Below are 19,987 nucleotides of genomic sequence, written 5' to 3'. Positions count from 1 at the left end.
TGGTTTTTAGGTAACTGCTTTTCAGTTGTTATATTGATAAGTTGCCATCAGTCAGGTGTGAAACCAACTCTTTTTCTAAATGTGCTTTGAAAGGCTTTGAAGCTTATCTGCAGGGGTGAGGGTGCGTGGAGGAGGGCTGCTTCATGAGCAAGGTAAGTGAACATTCACATTAATCGAGTTCTTGTGTTACTAAAACCTTTTCAGGGCAAAAAAAAATTTTTTTTTGTCTGGATGTTCTGAGAAAACTTCAGATTGCAGCTGCTGTGAGCAAAAGCATTTCCAGGTGAAATGCCAGCCAAAACCTCTCTTGTTTTCTGATAGCAGGAATTTGCATAGTAAAGTGCATCCTGGCTCTAGGCAGCTGAGATGCGGTGTTATCTCTGGTCAGAGCTGATATGAGTATTTCTGAATGTGCCACTCAATTCAGAGTGAATGATAATGTGTTCTAAGTCTGCTGTTATCATCACTGTATCAGGTAAGGACTGCTGTGATTTGTGTAAGAACTTTCATTTGCTGAATAAAAGACTGTAGGTCAGGCCTGAGCTATAGGGTGATGAATAGTACTGCATATGAAGAGGGCTAGCAAGTTCAAGGCTTTAAACAATGGGTAGATATTTCTAGCACTTTGATACCTTTCTAAGTAGAGTTTTTTGAGGTTCTGGCATCAAGACATGAGAAATAGAACTTTGCTTAGCTTTGTGCAGTCACAGAAATGTAATGTGCTTTCATTTGTGTACACAGGTATCTGCATGCACCAACTTCCATAACAGTCTTGATGAGAAGGCTACTTGTAAAATCCATCGAAGTTGTGAGAGCAGGAGAGAGTGAGAAGGAAGAATTTTAATAATTGGAAAACTCACCAGTCTGAACAATACCATTGATAAGTAGCATGTATAGCACGTATTCATAGAGAGGTAGCATCTGTTAGAATCTCTATCTAATGTGTTGGCTTCCTCAGCTTTTCCCTTTTCTGCATAAGGGGAAAATACCACTCTGAAATTATCTGTCATGGCATATAAATTTGGAATTTTTTTTTTTTTAAGGTATTCTTCTTGAACTGAAGTTTTGCTAGTAATTGAGGGCTGACCAACTGTTTTCTGCCTGGGAGATGTGAAAGTTACTTTGAATGGGTGCCCACCCACAGTGCTTAAGCTGGGGCCAGCTGTAATCCTTGGTGTATTTCTCACGCTTGAGAGGTGCTGAGCTGCAGTGCCTCGGTGTGTGGCTAGGGGTTGCCCTAAGCTTGAAGTTTCAGCTGGAGCCAGGATCTGAAGGCAGGCTGTTGCTTCTGTAGAAGGCAGCGTTGTTTCCTTCGGTTGCCTAAGATGTGTTGAAGCTAATGCTGACTTTTCAGCCTGTGCTGTTTTGTGCTTTTGTTTGCCATGTTGACGTACTTTTAAGATACGAGAATGCTGTTGCCCCAGTCTCCAACCTGAAAGAGGGAGATATGGTAACAACAGGAAAACAATCCTGATGTTTCTAAGGAAATTTGTCTTCAGACACGCATTCCTTATTAAAAGGAATTTGGTATGAAACAGGTGTCTTGCAGTTTCCTGGCCCAAAGCAAGGACAGCCCTGAGGTCACACTAAGTTGCTCAGGCCTGTGTGCAGTGCAATATATCTCCAGTTGTGGCCGTTTCTCCTTCTTTCCATACTCCCTATTCCAGTGTTTGACCCATTCTGCATAGTTTTCTCCTTACATCTAGCAGGAATTTTCTTTGCTATGGTTTGTGCCTATTGTCTCTTAGTTTTACTGCAAATCTTCACAAAGTGGCTTTCTTCTCTCTATCCCCTACTAAATACCTGCAGATGACTGTAAGATCTCTCTGCAGCCTTCTCTTCTTCCAGGTGAACTATTTTCTCAGCCTTTCTTTGTGCATCATATACACAAGCCCCATTCTTTTGGTGGGCTTATGTCCATCCCTCCACTTGATTCACTTTGCCTGTGCTTTTCCTGTACTAAGGAGCACAAAACTAGACACAGTGACGATGCAATCTTGCAAGTGCCTACTGGAAGAACTTGCCTCCTTTGGTCCTCTGGCTGTGCTCTTGCTAATGCAGTTGGCCCTTTCCAACCCCATGGCAGTGGCATTGAACTAGATGATGTTTATAAATGGTTTCCAAATCATTTGATAATTGCAGGTGTCACTGCTTGCTCATATTTAGCTCGTCTATTGAAATTTCTGCAAAGCTGCTGTGTAGCCAGCTGCACTTTGTACTGCTGAGTAGAGCCCTTTGAACCCAGCAGCTCAGCCAATTTTCCACCAATTTTCAAGAGTCTGCTTGTCCCAAGAGGGCAAAAACCTTCCAATTGTCAAAGTAAATGTTGCCCTACCCTAGTGCAAGGAGCTGTTCTGTCACAGCTGTAATCAGGCCCAGCTTGCCTACGTTACCAAAGTTAATCTGCACAGGTTTTTCCCAGTCATCTTGTCCTTCTCCTACCTGAACACGGCAAATCCAAGAGAAGTTAACCTTAATCTTTTTGGAGACTGAGGTATAGCTCGTAGTTCCCCTTGCCCTTTATAAAGGCAGGTATGACATTTACCTTTTTCCAGCCATCTCCTACTAACACATCCCACGTGGTCTCATGGATCTGAGAACGTCCAGTTTGCTTAACTGGTCCCTAACTCAGTCTTCTGCAGCACAGGTGATGCTCTGTGCTCTGGGATCTCATTGCTTGGCTTAGGAACCTGGGAAGCCAGAGGGCAGACCATGCCAGCAATGCCCAATGCAGGAAAGGTATCAAGTCCCTTGACTTTTTCCATGCCCTTTTTTTCTAGCCTGCCTCTAGTTATCATTTGCAGGGTCCACATTTTCCTTTGTCTCCCTGCTCCTGCTAATGTGTCTGCAAAAGCCCTTCCTGAAGCTTCTGATGATGAAAAGTGAACTTATGTGTCGGTGGCAAATTTGGTGGTACTGTCTCATCTACATCTGTTTTCCTTCACATCTAAGTTTAAAAGGCTCATTTTGCTGAATTGCAGCAGCTGCCACTTCCCACTGCAGTAAATTAGGCTTTCAGAAGACCTCATCTTTGGAATTATAGTTCTGATCATAGTGTGGATTTTAATAGTCAGTTGAGATGCTTATTAAGTTATAATGCTATGCATTAGAACCATCTCAGTACCGCCATAGAAATTTTGATTGTTTCGTTTTTATTAGTTTTGTGATTTAATGAAAACATTAAAACTAAAAGCCAAATGCAAAACAGCTGTATAAAAATGTTCTATAAAACTTGGTAAACTGACAGACATAGCACTAAAAAATATTTGCAAAGACACAGCTGCTGTTAAATGCCATTGGTTTTAATAAAAATACAAATGTCATCATCGGTCGTCTTAACAGAGAATCTCCTCCTTGCTGCTGCTTGTAGGTTTGTGGTACTCAGTCTGTACTTCAGTTAAGCTTATCAGTGGGTCTGGAAATGATTTGTTCTGTAACGTTCTTTTTAAGTTATTGAATAAAATAGAACATTTTCAGTTAAAAAGAGTATAGATAGAACAAAATGAACAGTTTTCTAGTTTTAGAGAGTGTGAATACAGCAGTCTTGCCATGTGTGTCACACTGTGTTTCTCAGCACTGCAGCAGAGTGGTGGCAATGCCCGAAATCAGTCTTTTTTTATTGTATCAAAGTATGTGTTTGAAGTGGTCGTGGACTGTATTAATGTGATGGTACAAACAAAGGGTGGTCACTCCAACCACCCATTCCCTTGTGCCCAGTTGGATAAGGCTTCCTCAGTCATTCTGGGATGTGATGTAACAGGGTCACACATGGGAGTTGCTTACACTACTGGCAATATCCAGTAACACTGGCTTATGCAGCAACACTATCAGAAAAACAATAATTAACAAGGAATAATTGCAATCAATGCACAGGGAGATGGGCTTTCTGAAGCTTGAACTATTGTTTAAAAATGTGTATGTGTGCATGTATACATATATGTACTTGTATGTGTGTTGATATATATGTATTTATGAAAGCATCTTAGTTTTCAAGCTCCTACATCAGCACAGCAGAGTTACTAACATTCTTTTTATTTTTTTTCAGACATGAAAAACAAAACACTTTTGCATAAGATGCTGTTAAGCTCATCAGATGGGAACATATAGCTGCATTGCAACAGGTGTGTGTCATAACTGCTGTGAGCAGTGTTGTTTGGCCTTATCTTATATAGGACTCTTATTTGAATTTTGAAACAGATGAAGATTTATTGAGTTCCTGATTCAGTCTGGATTGCAAAGGTGTATCTGCATATACATACAGCACTTACCTGAATTATAAATAAAGCTTTCAGTGCAGTTAAAATTAGGATTTCAGTAATAAAGCTGTTACCCATGGTGCTTTTTTGCCTTTCCCTTCCTCCTACTTGAATTTTATTTTAGAGACTTCTATTAACTTTCTGTTTACTTATGACTAAGAGTTTTCCTATAGATCAGGAGTCAAAGGTCTGATTTTTATTGGCACTAAAGAGATGTGTGCTGTCAAAGCTGCTGTTGTTGTCCCTTCATCATAGCTGTATACTTGCCTCTGACTACACACAGTAGTTTTGTCATATGAGATTTTTTCTTTTGGGTTCCTAATCTTATTTGTCCCACTTGTGTTAACACCTGTATTCTCTTGTAGTCCCAGAAGGGTGCCACAAACCAGATGTCCATGAGTTCCATGTTGATTGAAATGTGGATCTGCCAGCCACAAGATCCAGAAACTGGAATGCAGTCTAAGCTACACACCTTGTCATGGTACACCTTTACTTAAATCATTGGGAGTTTTGCCACTGGTTTTTGAAGGGATTCAGATTTTGGGGGATAGAGGTTAAGTTCAGAATCGCTTACCATCCATACCTTGGTTTCTGTTTATCTGTAGCATTAACACACTGCAACTTAGTACATTGAGCTCTCATTTCATCAAGGTGCTTGTTGACTTGAGCCTCCTGAAGTAGCTGGAATGCAGAATTTTGGGGAACACCCATGAGATGGCCTAGAGCAACAGCACACCTACTTTCCTGGAGCTGTACTGCAGTGATAATGCTGTGTCTTGAGGAGCAGGACCTGGCTGGATTGCTCATGCAGAAGGGAATGATGAACCAACTGAATGGGTGTGAAGGTTGGCGTACAGTGGGTTGCAACAATAATGCAATCTCTTGACATAATTTTCCAGTCCTGATGCTGTTATTCAGACTTCTCCAGCTCATGGGAGAGAAAGCTGAGAGAGCAGCCTGCTCCCCCCAGAGCTCTACCATCCATCCCCATTTCTCTGCAGCACTTTGTTCTGCCTTAGTCAGAGTCACCCTGTCCTCCCCCCCCCAAAAAAAAACAAAGCAAGATATGGGGAAAGATGAAGGATGCCACATTCCAGCAGGAGAAACCTCACCTTTCAGCAGCATGTGCTTCACAGCACAAGCCTCAAAGGGAAACAAGGGTTTCAAAAGGACAAGGGTGGGCAGTGATAGGAGAAGGGGGAATGGTTTTAAACTGAGACAGGGGAGGTTTAGGTTAGATATCAGGAGGAAGTTTTTCACACAGAGGGTGATGGAGCACTGGAACAGCCCAAGGATGCTGTGGATGCCCCATCCCTGGAGGCATTCAAGGCCAGGCTGGATGTGGCTCTGGGCAGCCTGGTCTGGTGGTTGGTGACCCTGCACATAGCAGGGGGTTTGAAACTAAATGATCATTGTGGTCCTTTTCAACCCAGGCCATTCTGTGATTCTATGATAAATGGATTGTCACACTGATGGCACAAGGTAATCTAAACAATGCCATGAGGGACCTCAAGTCCACTCTGGAGGAGTGGTGTGGTTCTAAACAGTGTGGTGGCAGCAGGGAACATGCAAATATGACAACTTTTTGAGCTTAGGTCTTAGGTATGACTGTTTCCAGTCCCTTTATATTCTTCTCCTTGAATACCTCAGTTAACTCACAGTGTTAAGTCAGCTGAGAGGCTGCTATCAACAGTCTGAAATGAACACAGCATTTGTAAGCATGCACACGTGGGAGCTAAAAGGGAATATCCCTGCCAGCTTCAGCCATGGTCTGTGCCCAAGTGCTGCTCTCTGCACAGGGCTGATTACATCCTCGCAGCTCGGTAAGTACTGACAGAGAAAGGGGAAAAACACGCTCAGAGCTTCCCCGCGTCCTTCCAGCCTCAATCACGCCCTCCCATTCGCAAACCGCGCCAGCTCTTGGCTCCGGCAGCGTTTTTGCAACCTTTCTGAGCATGCACGGCGGCTGACGCATGTGCAGACCAGGCGAGGGCTGCAGAGCATGATGGGGCTCCGCTCCTCCCCGGCTGCGTATTTAGGGTCAGGCTGCGGGACGAGCGCTCCGGCTGCCGGGCGCGATGGAGCAGCTGGGGAAGCGGTCGGGGCCGGCGGCTCGGCTGGACACCATCCTGCGGCACCTGTCCGCGCGGACACCCCCTGCTCTCGTATCCTTTCTGCCTTGGGTGGGAAGGGCCCGAGGGATGTTGGCCCTCCTGGGGTGGGAGCCGTGCCCTGGCTGTGGGTTGGTGGCTGCTCCAAGCAGGGATGCGGTAGGGTTGGTGTGTGCCCTGAAGTTCTGCCTGGCCTTACGGGCTCAGCAGCCGTCCCATCCCCAATGCCTTTTGCTGCTTGTTGTTTTCTCCTTGAGCTTCAGCCCCGTAGCTCGGCACAGGGCTGTGTGTGTACCTGATGTTTAGCTGCCTCTTGGCATGCGGCTTTGTTTGCTTATTTTTCAGGGTCTGACCATAAAACACAACAATATTCATGTTGCAGCTGCCTGCCCGGCAGAGTTGGCTGGCGTGGATATCAGTGTGCATCAATGGGAGCAGCAAACAGGAGGATTTATCCTAAAGATTAACGGGTTTGAGGGAAACGAACCCTGTAGGGTTAGCAGTCACACAGCAAGCCTCAGACCTTGCTGGCAGATATGGGCTTTGACCATGATACCAGCAGCAGGAAAAGCATGGAGCTTTTGTTGGTGCTGTGCTTGTGAATGGGAAGTGAGCAAACTTTGGAGGTGATCTGTTGTACAGAAGATTAAAGAAACGTGACTGGGATGGAATGTTCCACGTTTCCAGAAGTTAAGCAAAGGCTGTCTGCTGGTGCTGCTTTTAAAGATGCTGCCAAAAATATTACTTAAAAAAAAAAAAATGCTGCCAGTTCTCATCTAAATGTTGGCAAGCTGTTTGAATTATTGATAAATTGGTGAAGAGGATGCAATTCAGTAGCATGTTAGAATCTCCAAATGCATAAAAACTATAAAGGTATAAGGATAGTAGTTAACTCATAAAATGACTGGAATGGCTGGAAAGGAACTTGAAGACCGTATTGTTGTGCTCAGGGTTGCCACCCTTTAGATCAGGTTGATAAAGGCACAGGCAGGAACAAAACCTGAAATAAAATTACTCCTGGTTGTAAGGGGAGAGTAAATTCCTGATGGGATCCCAGAGCTTTTCCCCATTATTGCTTGGCTGGTGTGTGTTGTTTCAGGCAAACCCAGGGGACCCTCCAAGTCTGGAGCCAGTTACACGTGCTGGTGTTTGGAAATCCAGCTGTGAAGGCTGTAATACAAAGAGGTTAGGACAAAATTCTGATTAAACTGGGCTGGAATTAGAAGGATATTTGGGTAAAGGAAATGACAGAAACCAGTGGAAATAGGTTTGTTTGATTTATGTCCCCTCGGTGTACTGGTTTTATTTCACTGTGTGGGTTTGGTGAATGTGGCTTGACAGTCACTTTTCCCCTCAGAGAATCTTTCTACTTTTATGAATGGAGAAATGTGTTCCTTTTGTATTTGCTCTTATGCATTGGTATATTAATTAGGGACGTGAATATTCATAATGTTGGAATATGCACATTGGAAGATCAGATGTTTCTACACAACAGTGAGGGGAAAAAAAAATAGCACACAGGCTGTAGAATTAAAGGTCACCACATGCAGGCAAATAGTAGATCCAGAAAGCAGCCATGCAGGTGGTGTTATTTGGGTGTTTGACTTCTTCAGCTCACATACTGATGGTGCTGGTAGAGCTCCTGGGGATCTTGAACTTCTCTGTGCCTGTGGTTCAGCTTTTTCCAAAAGGATTTGCTTTGTTAACGTGTCTGTTCTGAGAGCACATGATTCCTAACTGAGGGTGGTGTGTGATGGAAAGGGAATGGTTTAATTACTCTGTGTTTTCACAAAAACGAGATGCCAGAGGTCGCAGCTCCTTTCCAGCAGTAGTGTTGTCCTTAAGGAAAACCCCTTGCAATGGGACCTACTGGGTCCCTTTTGAACTGGGTTCCCTGTGTCCTCTTCCATCATTCTTCCATCCAGTTTTCAGCACGTTTTCCTCCTTTGGCTCATTACTTTTTTCTACACTCCTGTGCACGTGTCATGCTTTTCTCCCACTGTGTTTGAATCCAAATGTATGGATTGTAGATGAAACTGATCACAAAACCTACTAGAGGAGCACAGGCCTTTATGGCACATGGAAAAGGTTGTGGTGAGCCATGGAGGAAGGTCTGCAATCTCTATAAAATAACCACAAAGCTCAGGGGTCTCCCTGTTGGACCAGCACAGACACAGAGATTCACTTATATATATTTTTTTGTCCTTTCCCCTGGGTCAAGTTTGAATACTATTGTGCAAAGCTGCTTAATTGTTCTGTGGGTGAAATTGTACTGTCTCTGCATAAGAGAATGTGGCTGTGTTTATTTAAAACAGTTGAAATGAGCTGTGGTTGAGGGCCCATAGGCTTTTGTCTCCTATTCTTCCCCTGATAGGTTTGGAGGGATCTGCTCTCTGCAGTAACTGGAGGCAGAGCAGGTTTGCACCAGTGCTGTGTGTAAATGTGAAGTCCCAGGTTCATCTTGTTTGAATTCTGGCTCTGAATTTGGCACAGCAGCAATTGGAGGAGAGAGATGGAGAAGCACCTCCAGGGGACAGGGCAGACTTTGGATAGGTTTGACTGTTCTCCAGAGCATAAGGAGACTAGGTGAGTAAACCTCTCCAATGAACATCTCATTAAATATCTTTATGTTCTTGGAGATAAACCCTCTGGCCTCCTCTGGAGTCTCAGGCATTGTACTGACTTTCCTATACGTGTGGACAAGGCTGTACTATAGTTATAGTTCTTTGCCAGGCATGCTGCTCATAAGATGGGGAAGATCTCTTAAAAGCAGAATAAGCAAGAACAAAAGCAGAGTGTCCAGCACAGCATGTTCACTTTTAATGTGAACCATACTGTAGGATTCAGGATGTGTAGATGTTCTACTCTTTTGTGCTGGAGTTCCTTAATTTTCATTCCAGACATTCATTCCTACTTCAGCACAAATTAGTGCTGTTCATCAGCCAGGGAAGTTTCGGTAAGTTGTAACCTCCTTTGTAGAGAGGAAAAGCCAAATTAACTAAAAAACCACAGCACCTGCCATGGGGAGGATTTCTCACTGATTTCCTTCAGGTGCTGGTTGGGGATCTGGTGCTCCCATTGCTCCTGCTCTGCACTAATGTGTTTCCCTTGTCATTTTCAGCTTTACTCTGGACAATGGTATCCTCACTACAGAGCAAAGGCAGTTCTATGAAGACAACGGTTATCTGCTCATTAGAAAGCTTGTTTCTGATGAAGACATTGAGCGTTTCAGGTACAGGATGCTTTGTCCAAGGTGCTGATGGGTCTTGTGTACAGCAGCATCCTGGGGGAAGCTCTAGGAAGCTCGATGAATTTGGGCTTTAACTGAATGTGTGTGCGTGGTATTGATGGATTTGGTGTGTTTGAGGAGAGTCATTTGGCCAAAAATACTGAAAATATGCTCCATCTTCTTATTCCCTCTCTGTTTCAGGAAGGAGTTCGTAAGGATCTGTAAGAAAGAGGTGAGAGTTCCCGGAGCTATGATTATGAAAAATGAGGCCCTGAGATCCCAGTATGGCCAGACTGAAAGCGTCGTTAATAAAGTGCAGGACTTCCAGGAGGATGAGGAGTTGTTCAGATACTGTACTCTTCCACAGGTAAAAACATAAATAAATAAAAATAAAATAAAAACTTAAATAAAAATAGAATGGTTGTGAAAAAGTATATATGAATTTATTTGGGTTTTAATGCCTACCTGAAGAAACTTTTTTTTTGGTTCTGCTAAGGCCATATTCATTATCTCTTAAAGCCTCTGTATGTCACTCCCATAAGCATATTTATGAGGAAAGATATTAAACCATCCTCTATATGTTCTGCATGGAGGTCTGGAGGGGAAACTTAGGCAGTGTTCATCAGCTCCTGTGGTGGGTGACCCACCTGCTGTGCCCTCATCCTCAGCAATTTCATCTCTCATGTTTCTGATATTTTTTTTCTGATGTTGTCTTCCCTGTAGATCCTCAAGTACGTTGAGTGCTTCACTGGGCCCAACATAATGGCAATGCACACCATGCTAATAAACAAACTTCCAGATTCCGGTAAGGAGATCTTGGGAAAAAGGAGTACAGAAATTAATGTGTGTACATTGTTTGGCTGGCCAGAATTGAGGCACCTTTTGGTATAGGCTGTTTTCTTTAAATCATTACTTACTGTATAACATTTATTTATTTCAATCTTAAGAGTTTTTTTGTTGTTGTTGCTGTTCTCTGTTTTCTCTAAAGGCTGTTATTTTCTTGGCTGCACCACTGATGTTCAAAGTGGGCCAGCAAGCTCCCTGTTCAGCCAGCTGCACTTGCACAAAGGCTCGCTGTTGGAAACATGACATGCTTTTAAACTTGACTTTTCAAAGGTGTTGAAAATAAGTGCTTCTGTGGACCTCAGTGAAAGGCAGTAAATACAGAGATCATCCTTTGCTCAGAGTTTATATGCTCCTGACCTCACTGTCAGTTGGTGCGTGCCCAGTGGTTTGATATGAAGATATTTGAACGTGTGCCAAAAGAAGGATTTTGAAGCCTGGCTTTGGCTGCTGCAGGAGATTTAAGTCTTGACTTATATGAGAGCAATGAGTAGCAAGAAAGAGAACCTGACTAACTGTGTTGCAGTTTGTCAAGATAGCTTATGCTTTGCACAAGCTGCTTTAGTTTAGCAATGGTGAGACCTGAGCTGTGTTTCCTGTGCTTGAGTGTGCAGGTTCTGAGCAGACATGCAGTGTGTTGAATTATTAAAAATACTGACCTTGTGAAAGTGATCCCCAGCTGTCATCTTAGAAACATCACAGAAAGATGTGTTATTTTTGTAAATTCAACACGATACCCAGCATTCTTAATACAAAAATAAGACAATAGCAGTGAAGAAATCAGAAGCTGTTCCATAATTCTGAGAGTTCTTTAGGAGAGATGGTAGCAGTGGTAGTGTGAAGATGGTTGGACTAGATGATCTTATAGAATCACAAGGTTGGAAACGACCTATGGTGATTCTATGAGATGCAGTCCTCGTAAAGAGGAGATGCAGGAGAGTTTTTGAGGCTGCCTGAAATCTAAATAATGTGACAGATGAGGCAAGTAGAAACGCCCTGGCTATGTCCATCCGAGGTGTAAACTCCATGGCAAAATAAAGCATCTAATATGTAAAAGGTTTTGATGTGGAAGAGGATGATAAGTTTCAAGAAGAAGCAAGCAAATCTTCAGTAAAGATTCTTTGTTTATGCTTCAGAGGGAAAATAAATCTTTAGGAATAAGGCTAGTAGAGCGCTGGGTAGACTTTCTGGGAAGATTTAAAAACAAGAAGAGAGAAGACTGAACAAACATCTGTTGGCACAGTTGAGGGAGGGTTGATTCTGCTTACAACACAGTGATAGATCAGATGACTTCTTGATAGCCTTTCCAGTGCTGCTGTTGAAAGTCTTTGTACTGGGGAAGGTTTGTGCAATACTGTGTAGGTTAAATGTTCACAAATTGGACAGCAGCCAGTGAAAGGCAAAAGCTTGGCTGTGGGTGGTGGAGGCCACCAAAAGGAGGAGTCTTCTGAAGGGTCACACGGCCAGGCAGCCTCCTGGCACACGCTGTATTCCCATGCCATTGCTGACGTAAGTGCACAACTGTGCTCTTAGTCTTGGACTCTAGGGGTGAGAGCACAAGCTAACCCATTTCATTTCCAAATCAGTGGTGGTCTGGAGCACATATAAAGTCAGCAGAGTCTTCGTGTGAAGGCTTGCAAACAGTGCCTTCATAGGAAGGAAGAGACCATATCATGTTTGATGAGGTTGAAGATTTTGACCTTGTGTTGCAGATAAACAGACTTTTCTCCACCCCATGCATCAGGACTTGCACTATTTCCCATTCCGGCCAGCAGACCGCATAGTGTGCTCCTGGACTGCCATGCAGAGAGCTGATGAGAACAACGGGTGCCTAGTTGTCCTGCCAGGGACACACACACTGCCTCTGAAACCTCACGGCTATCCAGAGTGGGAGGTAAAGTTGCATGGAGGCACTGGGGATGTTGGGGCCACACTTCAGCTGGGTTGGGTTTACATAGCAGGATGGTGCACAGGTCAAACCTGTGGCTTTCAGTGATGGCTTTTCTGTCTGTACAAACACTCATTGTTGCTTTCTGGCAGAGTTGCTTAGTTTACTTAACTCCATGTAACTCAGCAGTGGCTCTCCTGAACCTGGGCAGATTTGCTCTTGTACCCAACTTCACCTAAAGCCCCGTGCAATGAGGTTGCTTCATTTCTTCATCAAGAAACACTTGGTAAATTATGGAGAAATGTTGGCTTACTCTCCAGAATGCTCCCCAAGCTATGGACCTAGGTTTTGGAGCAGATCCTTTTCTGGAAATGAATTGCACCCCTAGTTCAGGGCCAGGACCTAAGGCTTCTGAATAGTCTGGCACATTGTGGCACAACTTCATAAATACATGCAGCCATTTTCCTTGTCAAGTCTTAGGACTCTCAGAAGTGAATTCATTCCTGCTTGGTGAGCATGTGTACTTTCCTGTAGAAGAAAAATGGAAAATAAACAACTGGCTGGAGTTAAATATCTATGGTTATCTTTTTCTTAAGAACAGATGCTACCTCACCTGGCCCAGCACTGATGATGGTTTTACAGGGAACAGAAAGCTAGGCTCCAGAGGTGCTTTCTCTGTTCTCTCCAGCATAGAGTCAGAAAACTTGGTTGTCAGCATAGAGCTTCAGAAAACAGAAGCAGTATTATTCTGTTGTACCTCAGACTTACAGTAGGAAAACTGGTTGGCAAGCAGGCAGGCTCTTAGTTGAGCATGCTGAGTGTACTACCCAGAAGAACGCAGATCAGGAGCTCTCTACTTTTCCTTGCACTGGGAGTCTGCACTTGCTCCATCTTTAACTGAGTGATTTTAACTCAGTTTTTTTTTTCCCAATTTTATTTTTCCTAGGGTAAAACAAACAAACTGTTTCATGGGATACTTGATTACGATGAGAAGAGTCCCAAGGTTCACCTTGTCATGGAGAAGGGAGACACAGTGTTCTTCCATCCCCTGCTCATCCACGGCTCCGGGATAAATAAGACATCAGGTTTCCGAAAGGTAAGAAACCAACTCAGTTTATTTATATTTAAACTGATCAAAATAATGTCTGAAGAGCACGTTGTGGGGTTGTTTAAGGAAAACAAAGCAGGAGCAGAAATGAGGTGTTGAAACTGTTAGAAGCCTGGCTGGCTGTATGTGCTTTCCCAATAGTTCACCTTCAGCTGTCCCAAATTTTTCTCTTAACTTCTTTCCCCTGCCCTCTGGGTACCTCATCTCTGAATATCAGGAGCCTCCAGTATCCAATAAGTAATTTTTATTTATTTATATGATATTATGACCTTTTTTTAATGCTAAGCATTCTGTTTCACATCATCTGTTTTGCATTACTAACAAAATATCAGATAAAAATGCCCTTCTGATCTGGTATCAGAAGCAGATTCATGCATGCACGTAAGGGAACTGTAAACTCTGTTCCTCATTAGCAGCAATGCAGAATTTCCCCCCATGCACTGCAGCACAGGCAGTGTTATGTTCTTGATTTTATTTTATTTTTTTGCCTACATCAGCCACCATCTGACCCTTTCTCTGAGCTCCAGTAGCAGCTTAGTGGGGTGGCATTCCATGTTCCTGCAGTTCTAAAAGCAGAGAGAACACATCAGCTACTGGGAGTCTCATCTGCTGGCTCTCTCCTCCTTAGTGGAGCCATAACCTTGTTTAGTGTCCTGGAGAAACACAGGAGCTTCCTCATATCATGCCAAATCCAAATGTTACTCTACTTTTGGTGTAAATTAATGAGTTCTTGGAGTTCTCTGAACAGGATTATGGTCCAGCACTCTTTGAAACGTCATGATTTTGCTTGCTGCTGACATAGCTCTTTTTCCAGTTTTTATTTGTTGAATTCTCCTACACTTTGCTTAACCACAAACTGATTACAGAATCTTACATAGAGCTGCTCTGACTCCAGCTTCTCTGATTGCTAGCTTAATTGCTGATAATTTGAGGTCAAGTAGGCAGTGCATTGCTTGTTGTCAAGAACAAGTTGTTGTGCTCAATACTCAAGTGAAATCCAGTATACTTCAAAGGTTATAAAAACTTTTAAGATGGAAAGCTTAATGCTGCCTTAATGCTGCTTTATCAATTCCAGGGTGTCTGGAAGCATCCTACTTAATTCTGGTGTGTGGAAGTAGAGGGATGGGAAGAGGGGAGAAAGAAAAGGGTGTGTGCAAGACTATTTCTCCAGGGGTGCACTTAAAGGAATAATCTGAAAGGAGGAAGGAATTTGCTGACTCGGTTGGTAGGGAAGGAGTGGGATGCTTATCATCTGGGACATGGAGCTTTTTCTACCATTTTCTTTTTTTGCAATCAATTTGGGAATGAATGATGGCCCATTTCCCCACACAGAGCATAAGCTGCCACTTTGCCAGCTCAGATGGCCACTATATTGATGTCAAGAACACAACCCAAGCAGACCTGGAGAAGGAACTTCAAGAAATGGTACACAAGAGATACAACATGCCTGCTCTGGAACTCAAGGTAAGACTTCGATATATGTGCTTCATTACCATCCAGTTCAGTCCCCTTTGCTCAATTTCTCTCATACAACAGTTCTGTGCTTTTTGCTATTCCGGTGTCACAGATGGAGCTGAGGTGCTTGGCAGAATAAAAGATGCAGAATTCTGAATATGACTGCAGGGTTTTTGGTTTGTTTATTTTTTTTTGACCTTTTGCTGATAAGACTTCTTGCAGTCTGCCTGCCTCTGCTGAAGAAGTGATCCTGCTCTCTGGGCGGCTCCTTCGTGTCCCTTGAGCTCTGTAAGTTCCTCCTGCAGCCCTGCTTATCAAAGTGCATTTTGTGAATGTACCTTTATCCTTTGCTCTGCAACCTGGATTATCACAGAATCAGAATGGCTCAGGTTGGAAGGGACCTTAGAGATCATCTTGAGTTTGTGCAGACAGTCAGCACTTCTTGAGGTGACTGCAGCTGGAGTTAATGTGAGTGAGGAGGAGCCGTGCACTCTGCAGTTCTGAGGCTGCTCACATTTGCTGCTTACACCATTCAGGGGCTTTAGGCTTTTTGACCTAAAGCCCAGCAGGGATGATGAATGACGCAAAGCAAGGAGGTTTATGAAGAACTTTTCCCTGCATCCCCTGGCTTCAGGTTTGTCACGAGGAGTGTGTCTGAACCAGAGCTCTTTGCAGGTGTGTTTGGACTACATGACATAAATAAGAAGATGCATTTATCTCTTGCCCTGAATTTGCAATAGTAAGGTACAGTAAATTCTGTGCTTGGCCACAGTGGCCACAGTTCTCATGGGTTCAGCTCCAACTGGCAGGTGCATTTTCTTTTTAAAAACAAGAATCCACATCTCACTGCAGAAGTTGGTTGTTACTGTTAAATATAATCCTATATCAGTTGTTTAGATTTGAGGCTACAGCATGAATGCAGGCGATGTTACACACCTGTCTCTAAAAGATAAACAAATGGGTGTAATGGATTCTTGCTAAATAATTGAAAGCATTGCGTAAAATAGAAAACAAATCTAAATTCTTCCAAGGCTCACCCACTGGAAGAGGAATAAACTTTGTTGCAGGGATTTCTTAATCCACAGCAGCTCTCAAACACGTACACATCTAGCAACAAGGCAGTAAAGCCTACAGTGATAGGCAGCGTGTTCCTTTTGAATCCGTGCAATATCTGGGATGTTGGGGAAGAGAGGGTTTTTCTTTACACAGTTGCCTTTGTTGTTTGTTTTTCCACAGTGTGCCAAGGTAGGGCTGGGTGTCAGCCTCTGTTCGGCAAGCCTGGACTTAATTATTGTTTGTACAGTTCCAGCTGATTGACTTCTGATAGCTGGAGTTAGTTGAGTTCCCTGTGAAGTCCAAATGGATACACAGGGAGGCTCATTCCTGCTCATGAGTTGGAAATAAGTGTGTGCCCATTTATCTTAGATGAGTCTGTTTTTTCTTGTAGCTTTATGCTTTTCTTTAAAGCATTCTCCCAAGAAGTGGTGCCCAGATATCAAATTTTACCTTCCCAAGACTAATGATGAGAACTCAGTAATCCTCAGGAAATCAAGATAAGAACTTGGCCAAGGCTTACCTCTGTGAAGTAACCAGAAGTCTTTTCCTCTCCTTTACGGTCTTCAGCAGCGTCTGCTCAGAACTTGGTTCCTGGCTAAGGGACTGTATTTGTATGTAGTATTTCCAGCTGGTTTCTGTTGCACAAGGAGTACTGATGCTCATATGTAGCAGTACTCAAGATGTCAGTCCATGAGCTTTTGCAGTCACCCAGAAATGCACAAGGGAGGCACTGTGTGTTCAAGCTGGTTAGGATGACTTCAGCAAGGATCATTCTCATTGTGCTGCTAATGTTTTCCCTTCTGCCACCTGCCAGAATTGAGTCTGGTATCTTTCAGTCTGTGTCAGAGCTGCAAATGATCCCCTTTCTGCAGATAGAAGCTGTGCTAATTTTGGCTATATTTTTGTTTCTTGATCTTTAGGATTTGAAAGGATGCTTATTGTCTCACTGTGATTTTCCTTTGTCTCATTTTTGTTTTGAAGGATATTTGGACCTTCAGAGCACGAGTTGTGCAAGGGGAAAGAATTAATCTGTAGAACAACCTGCGAAGACCAGGATGGAAAAATGTGCCTCTACGAGCTGCTGTGATGGGAAAGCACAGACCCTACATCAGCAATTGGAATTACGTGCACTTTGTTGACCTCTGCATTGGTAACTTAGCCAAATGCTGCACTGCTAAGTGGTTTTATGCTAATACAAAATAATTGCACTAAGGTTGAACAGCTGATGTACGTCAAGGAAAATCTAACCTAGAAAAACAAATTTGCTGTGGTTCTTTCAGACAATCAAAGAATAATGGTCTTTAAAGATCACCTTGATCATTTTGATGTCTTCACTCTCATTTTTAAGGTTTTCTCCTTTGACATACCTTTGAGCTGATGCTATATTAATACAAGATTTTTATGCAAGGATTTATGCAAGAGTTTGTAATCTTTAAACTGCCCAACATTCTGTTCTATGCAAAGGAAGTGCAAGGAGTCAGTTTCATGTGAGCCTTCAGTGCAGGATGAGCTCACGTGGGAAGTCATACTGATACCAGCAGAAGGAACTTGCAAGGAACTGGGTAAAGGGAAAGCAGCAGCTTGGATAGAAAAGTGGGACTGGTGGAACAGAGTATTACTGCTTGCACCATTCCTCAAACATAGCCTAGTGTGGTATGATAGCTAAGCAAGCAGCACTGGCACAAGGTAAACGTGTGTCTGATAGAGCTGGAAACTTCTGGGCCTGCAGAGCATCCTCCTGTTGGCCCTGCACAACTGCTGTAGGGCTGTGTAAAACAAGTGAGTCCTGCTCTGAGGCTGGCAGTTGGGTAAGTGTGCCTTTTGTCATTGGCTGGTCAGGAGGTGGTTAGGCTTTCCTCAGAGTGTACCGGGTGGCAGGGTGGATTGACATGCACTGGAATGATTTCTTACCTTTCACAGTATTTTTCCTTGACTTCTGAAGGATTCTTCTGCTTTCAGAATCTGTTTTTGGAAACAATGATTAAATGCGAGCAAAATGAAACTGAAACTGGGAGGCTCTGTTGTGTTATTGCCACTCAGAAATCCTGTCGATGCATATGGAGTTGTATACCCCAGTAAGAAACTGTAGTCCTCAGTCCTTTTCCACTCTGCCCTTCTGCCTGGTAAAGGCACCAACAAGGCACCAAACCCTGCTGCTGCATTGCAGACCTGCAGGGGCACCTGCTCTGAAATGCCCTGAACCTTCTCAGCCTGGTCTTTACTTGCTGCGTGTTCTGAGCAAAAGAATTCTGGTCGCTGGAGGCTCTGCTCAGCCCAGCTTGTCCTTTTGGGGTCTTTGTGAGCACCTTAGGCATCCTGTCCAGTTCCTGGGGCAGGGTCTGTGCTGTTGGTGCTACACGTGTAGATGAACTGACTGCAGAGGGAGCTATGGCTGCAGAGAAGAGCTGCAGGTGTCAGCCTGAGTCCCTGTTTTTGAGCTTTCAGACTCTGAGTTTCTCTTACTTGGACTGTGTGTGTGAGAGACAGAGAGAGAGAGGAGTGAAGAATTTTGTTTTTCAAAGTTTGTGCATTTATGAGTGTAGGCTGAAGTTTCCTCTTTCAGAGGAATGAAGATGCTGAAGACGTCTTTGATCATTTAACCTCTGCAGTCATCCTTCCTGATGAGAGATGTGCTTGCTTCTTCCTACAACAGGTCCAGCATACTTCAGAGGTGAGATCACCCAACACTGTGCCAGTTCAGCTCATCAGCATCCTGGTAATGCAGAGGGCTCTGATCCCTTTCCCCTGAATTGGCTCTGGGTGGAGCCAGGCTGACCAGGTCTCCTTGGCTCCTTCTCAGCCAAGCCCACATGCGCAGGAGGGCTGCTGGGACTGGAAGTCTGGTTGCTCTTCCACCCAACAGAGATTCTACAATGATAGGTATCCAAAACACAATGCCCCAGGGGTCAGACACAGACAGCTGCAGGTGTGGTGAAGAGGACATCAGCCTCCATGCTCTCTGGATGCAGCTTTTGAGGTGCTGATGGTTTAGGACTGGTGGAAAGGAAGCCAGGCATTGGGTGCACATTTTCCCTTATTCAGCTGTCTGCACTTGCAGGAAGCCCTGCTGGTTAAGATGCTTTGTGAGGCTTTACATGTTGAAAATAAATGCTGCTGTGTAGCCTGGCAAAAGACGATAAATGCAGAGGAAATCCTTTTTTAAAGTTCAGATGTGTTTTTTCCAGACTAAGAGTTCAGGCATCAGATTGAATCTCTGCCTCCTGCCCTCCCTAACAGCTGGTGCATGCTCAGCTCTTTGATAGGAAGGCACTTGAACAGGAGCCAGAGGAAAGGTTTTGAAGCCTGATTTTGGTGCCTACTGCTGCAGATCAAAGTTGTACCTTCATACAAGAGAAATGAGGAAAAAAGGAAGCTTAATTAACCATATTACAAGCTTTCAAAGCTGATTCAGCTCTTCTAAAGCTTTTGCAGTTTAACAAAGCTGAGACCCGAGCTGTTTCCTTTGCTGAGGTGTCCAGACTCCACGCAGGCATGTTGTGCAGTGAGTGCACAGTTTGTTGGTGTAACTCCACAGAGCAGCTGCAGACCCGGGAGCCGAGATTTGGGCTCTGATTGTGCCACAGAAGAAGGTTGAAACTCATTTGGCCTCATAACTGTGTCAGCAAAGAGTGTGCTTAGAGCTTCACCTGCAGCTTCGGGGCAGCTCCTCAAGCCATGGTGCTGTGTTCCCCTTGGAAATTCTGTGTAATAGCTCAGGTGAAGAGTTTTCAGTTGGTTGATTAGCAAATAACCACAATTTAATTGCAAGCAGAACCTTTCTCCTAAGCAAGGATGGTTCCTAATGGATGGTTGATTTGACCCAGCGTTGGTTTCAGTCCCTCGTGCTCTCCTCCCTTCTCTCCAACAGGAGAGTCCAGCAATCAAATTTTCCCATGGGCTGCTTGATTATTGTGAGCCCCTGGGCTCACCTTCTCATGGAGCAAGGGGACACAATGTTTTTCCCTCCCCTATGTATTCACAGCTCTGAGAAACCAAGCCATCAGAGTTCCTAAAGGCAGGAAACTACCTCTACATGCAGTT

At 43.9% G+C, this 19,987-nt stretch overlaps 1 protein-coding gene across 1 annotated transcript; it reads left to right on the top strand.

Annotated features, from left to right (window-relative positions):
* The first annotated feature begins 6,247 nt into the window (after positions 1-6,247).
* Positions 6,248-17,954, top strand: PHYH (phytanoyl-CoA 2-hydroxylase). The gene is made up of 9 exons (XM_031587851.2): positions 6,248-6,421; positions 9,268-9,323; positions 9,489-9,599; positions 9,798-9,963; positions 10,320-10,401; positions 12,152-12,333; positions 13,274-13,423; positions 14,768-14,899; positions 16,928-17,954. Exons 1-9 carry the CDS (start codon positions 6,335-6,337, stop codon positions 16,979-16,981), a joined length of 1,020 nt encoding a protein of 339 aa, XP_031443711.2. The 5' UTR covers positions 6,248-6,334; the 3' UTR covers positions 16,982-17,954.
* The last annotated feature ends 2,033 nt before the right edge of the window (positions 17,955-19,987 follow it).

This window comes from Phasianus colchicus, chromosome 1 (genome assembly GCF_987193195.1).
Source record: "Phasianus colchicus chromosome 1, bPhaCol1.hap1.1, whole genome shotgun sequence".
Taxonomy (NCBI): Eukaryota; Metazoa; Chordata; class Aves; order Galliformes; family Phasianidae; genus Phasianus; species Phasianus colchicus.
The sequence above is the reverse complement of the archived record's forward strand: the minus strand, read 5'-3'. Positions and strand labels throughout refer to the sequence as shown.